The sequence below is a fragment of the Gadus morhua genome, chromosome 4, assembly GCF_902167405.1.
Source record: "Gadus morhua chromosome 4, gadMor3.0, whole genome shotgun sequence".
Taxonomy (NCBI): domain Eukaryota; kingdom Metazoa; phylum Chordata; class Actinopteri; order Gadiformes; family Gadidae; genus Gadus; species Gadus morhua.
In genome coordinates, this window is record NC_044051.1 from 15,627,308 (window position 1) to 15,632,307 (window position 5,000).

Consider the following 5,000-nt stretch of genomic DNA (forward strand, 5'->3'; position numbering starts at 1 on the left):
TGTTTCCACTCCACTCCAAAACAACCAAACCAAACACAACCAAGCCCAACACAACGCAGCCAGGGCTGTAAGCGGCTGTTGGGCCATTACGCACACGTCAGAACACGAGCCCGGACGAGCTGCCGAGCTATCAGAGACCTCCCATCAGCAGGGAAGGTGTGATTGCTTACATGTAGATATCTGTCGGCTGTCAATCAGCAAACATCCAGTGTAGGTCTGAGGACAAAGGTATACATACAACTGACATAACAGAAGTTATTGTATTACTCAATGTGAAGCATTTTACCAATTATTCTTGTGTCTGACGTCATAGGGAACATACCTTTCAGGAGAAACTCACCATACGTCCATTTAACTATACGTCTGACATTTTGGGAGCATGATTTGGGCATGAGCTGTGAGGGAGATCGAAAGTGCAATAAAGTCTAGTTAGTCCAGGCCGATTGTTGTTGATCATGTCCATGGATCAATTTAGATCAATTAGGACCTGGCAGATGTGCAGAATCATGGCTGACCCCGGGGCTTAAAGAAAAACAATCCTATTTTCCCCAACAGACCTAATGCCATTAGCCTGCAGTCCGCACATAAATGGAAAGGACAAAAGGGAGGGGTTTCCTTAAAAAGCAGAGACAGAAAAACAGAGATGAGACCAAAGGAAGAGCAGTGACACTGTCGGGAGAAAGAACATACAAGGGCTTTATGGGAAAAAATTGGAAAAACAACGTTTACATATTTTTCTAGCGGAGGAGGATGAAAAACTGAAAAAGATTTGAGGGCTGGACAACTTTCCATCATCAAGAGACACTTTTTCACCTAACTGCACAGTTGGACATAAAAATACGTCATCTCTTTATTAACTAACAAAGTAACAAATTAGCATTCAAGGCGTCAAAGTCACCGGAAAATAGCCCAGTTCATTGGTCCGTGATCAAGGGAAAGCGACCCCGTTAGAGAGGCTATGAGTATATTCACCGGGACCTTTCGCCTGCAGGACATCACCATCATGTACTTCACAGCCCTGGCTGCGCTGGTTCTCATCCTGGTGGCGTCGTACCAGGCCCCGGCCAGAGCCATCAACCCCCTGGACCCCTCGTCCAGCCCCCGGGCCCCCGCGCCCCCTGCTCTGCCCATGCCCTTCCACGTGCCACTGGACCCCCGCGGTGACCTCCAGCTGGCCTGGAACGTCAGCTACGCCACGCAAGAGGTCTACTTTGAGCTGACGGTGGCCCATATACAGCACGGCGTGTTGCTGGGCATGTCCGACCGCGGGGAGCTGACCAACGCCGACCTGGTGGTTCTGTGGGACGACGGAGCCAAGAGCTACTTTGGGGTAACGGTCGTGACACTGATCCGTCGCTGGGCTTGTGGATGTATGCTGTGAGGGCAGGGGATAGCGGTGTAGATGGGATTTTGTGGTAGTCTGAAAGCTGAGGTTATATTTACATACATTCATGCATTTTGTGGAATTAATAAGTATAAAATCTAGACTCTATCATCAATATGAATCCTGAACATACATTCTAATATGTTACAAGCTAATGTAAAACATCTGTTTAAACCAAATAGCCAATTAGATTGATACCTGTTAAACGGATACATAATAATGCATGAATAAGTGAATACATGTTCCAATACGCTGAAAAAAAGCAATACAAACATATAAATTATATAAATATAAATATCCAATTTTTTTTAATTTATAGAGTTATTCCGGTAATGTAAAATAAGTGAAACAGCATTTGTCTATATTTACAAAATATGCCATGCCATTGTATACTAAACATATCAGAAGTCTACAAATATAATACAATTTACATACATGTATAATGGATACAATACATGTTCCTGCCACTCATTTTAGAAGTGTAACAGGAAAATAGCTACATTAAACTCCTGGTTGTGCAAGGAGGCAGAACTGGACTGAAAGGCAATCGCTGAAAGGCAAAAGGATGTCATAATGCGCATAATCATGTGTATTTTATGATGTCACAGGATGTCTTGTGCTATGATAAGCACCATCCTGTTGTTGAGTCACCAACATTTCCTGACAAGGACATATTCAATTATGTCCAGAAATATTCTAGTCTTTTCCAACGTGTTTTTTATGTTTTCTATGTCCTCTGTGCCACTGGTTCTTTATCGCAAAGAAATAATGCAGCTGTAAGGTTGCGTTTCTTTATGTGCATGTACACGCACACAAACACAAACTCACACAGACACACAAACGCACAAACAAACATACACACACACACGCACGCGCAGACACACACACACACACACACACAAACACACACACACACACACACACACACACACACATACACAGAAACACACACACACAAGGTCAGTTCATGAATAGGCAATCATACATAAGCTGCTGCAAATCTCTTCAATTACATCATATTCAATATATTTTTGCCAAAATACACATTTCTTCCCCATAGGCCCTCCTAATATCATCATCTCAGGTATCACACTATGTCCTCTGAGGTTGTCATTCTATTAGAGGACCCAAATAACCTTAAACTAGGCTAAGGTTAGCCTAATCAAAACTTTGGCCATGTCTCACACGAGAAACGCTGGGGCAGTTTCAAAACACAACTATGTCTCCCCATAGTGACAAATCCCTTAATAAATGAACGACCAAAACACCATTAGTATTACCAACAACATTCCTGCGCTCCTATACTTCAGCAAAGGAGGCGGTCCATTGCGATGTGACATCATGATACACATGCCCCCTGATTGGCCCGGGGTCTAGCAATCACCTCCTCCACACCGTCACCTCCTAACACAGTCGTCCAGCTGGACCCAGCTGTCCTGTTCAGCATCTGACTAGGGCCGTCTCACTGCCACCCCTCCGCCCCTGCAGTCTGTCCCTCAAAATACAGTCCTCTGGTTTACCTGAGGACGGCCAGACTAGTCTCCCAAACAAACGAGTCATCCGTTCTAATCACCTTCATGCCTGTCATGCTAGATAATCCCTTTCCACGTGAATGCTTGAATGAAGACCCGAGTTTCTGGAAGTAATTTTGTGTTTTTAATTTTGGTTAGCATCACAGCGTACAGTGTGTCTCTGTGCGCCTGAAACACAGGTGGCTTTAGTATTGAGCAAATCAACATTCACTCACAGAAATTAACTAAGTTCATAAAGGGGCAGATAGAGTGAAGGCAGCAATGTTCTCAAACTTGCAGCAAAGCTTCCCCAGGGGTCAGGTACTGCATTATGGAGACAAAGAGAGACAAAATTGGCGCTAAGACCTCAGACCTGGAATAGTTACAGTTTTTCTCAATCGTTAAAACACGTTTTCTGAAACTATAGCTCAATTTCTCAAAACTCTAAACACAAACCTGAGAAGAGTTAATAATTTTGTCAAAACTACACAAATTCTTCTCAAAACAGTTTTTTTTCCACCAAACAGTAAACACAGCTATCAAATGAATATCTCTTAGAGAGCATCAATTAAACACTGGTGTGACCATTCAAAAGACTTCCATCAAAATACTATTTACATATATTTTGGCTTTATGAGGCCATGTTACATATTCCAATGTATAAAATTGTTTAGAAATAGATTTGTTTTTTAAAGTTGCAATTAGGTGGTACATATAGTATAAAGACTGTAACCATATGATAATACAATACTGTGAATATATCATATAAATATTGCATTGACACAATCGTATCAGAATAGGATACAATGCATATTTGTTTATCCAATGAGCTCCAATGGGCTAACCTCACAATCCCAGCTTCCCAGAGTAATACTGTACACCTATAGTTGATGCTGCAACATTGTTCTGACAATACACCAATGTCACCTATTTTGGTAAATTACAGTACAGTAATTGCACTGATAAATAAAACGAAAAACACTACAGTAAGAAAATGTTTAGACTGTCTTTCGGGGAACGTGATGAGGAAATCAGTGCAAGTACAAGTACAAAAAGGTAACAAAGCAAATATGTATTTTTTACTGCAATACAGTAAAATGATCAGGCCAAAGGACCATATCTACTACAGCACAGTAGAGCTCACAAGTCCTCTTTTATGCTCTGACACATGATTAAAGTGTTTTGCCAGTTGAGTTTGAACAGGTGAGAAGTGAGTTAGACTTATTGGTAATTAGTTGTTGCGTTTTTAAGGCCAGTGTGAACCAGGAGAACCAAGTGTGCTAAATTATGAGATTTGTGCTTAGAGTTCAGCAAAAATGTGAAAACAGTGGAATTGTGCTTAGAGTTTAGCTGTCTGGAGTCTTGTAGTTGATACATGAGCTTCAAGTTTTCAGAATTGTGTGCATAGTTCAATTTTTTGTGTGTATACAATCGAGAAAAACTATAATGGATGTGACCATGGCCAATTATTGTACATTGACTTATGAAGTACAATCACTGTTATTTATCGAATCTTATAAAGCCAAAGAATAATCATGGACAAATTATTTTCAATGGAGATCAGTTTACTGAGATAAATTTGATGTAAATAGTCTTGTGTTGTTCATCACTCTATCATCATCATATCTTGTGACACATATGAACATGACATGGCAGCAGCTACCATATCAACAAAGAATCTATTCAATGCTATCATCATTATTTCAAAACATGTTCATTTAATTGAAATCAACAGTTGAGTTTGCCACACGATTCAAAGGGAAGCGAGAAGGTAAACAGAATGAGAGTGAGAAAATGATAGAGCCGGGGAGAAATAGAGAGAGAAAACGATTTCAGGTTCTATTCTAGGCAGACATGAGACGTTACAGGAAGGTAAAGCCAGCTCCTGTTTTCCTTTGGGATATGAATGTGCCTCTTGCCAGGCCTGGATAATTTTCAAGTCACAAGTCTCTTCATTTCACTGATTATCACCAATTAACTCTAAGTAGTATATTCAAGTCCTGATAATATGTTCTCTATACAGTATATTGGCTGCCTTCTGAATTAATCTACCTAGGTACTGAGGTACTGTGTTTGTTTATAAGTCATGGCATGTTTATATATAC

The 5,000-nt window shown here is 40.7% G+C and overlaps 1 protein-coding gene across 1 annotated transcript in view; it reads left to right on the top strand.

Annotated features, from left to right (window-relative positions):
- Window positions 1–604: 604 nt before the first annotated feature.
- dbh (dopamine beta-hydroxylase (dopamine beta-monooxygenase)) overlaps window positions 605–5,000 on the top strand; it is an 18,309-nt gene continuing 13,913 nt past the window's right edge. Inside the window, exon 1 of the mRNA XM_030353714.1 lies at window positions 605–1,330. Within this exon, the coding sequence (XP_030209574.1) occupies window positions 959–1,330 (372 nt within the window). The 5' untranslated portion in view covers window positions 605–958. The remainder of the gene's footprint in view (window positions 1,331–5,000) is intronic.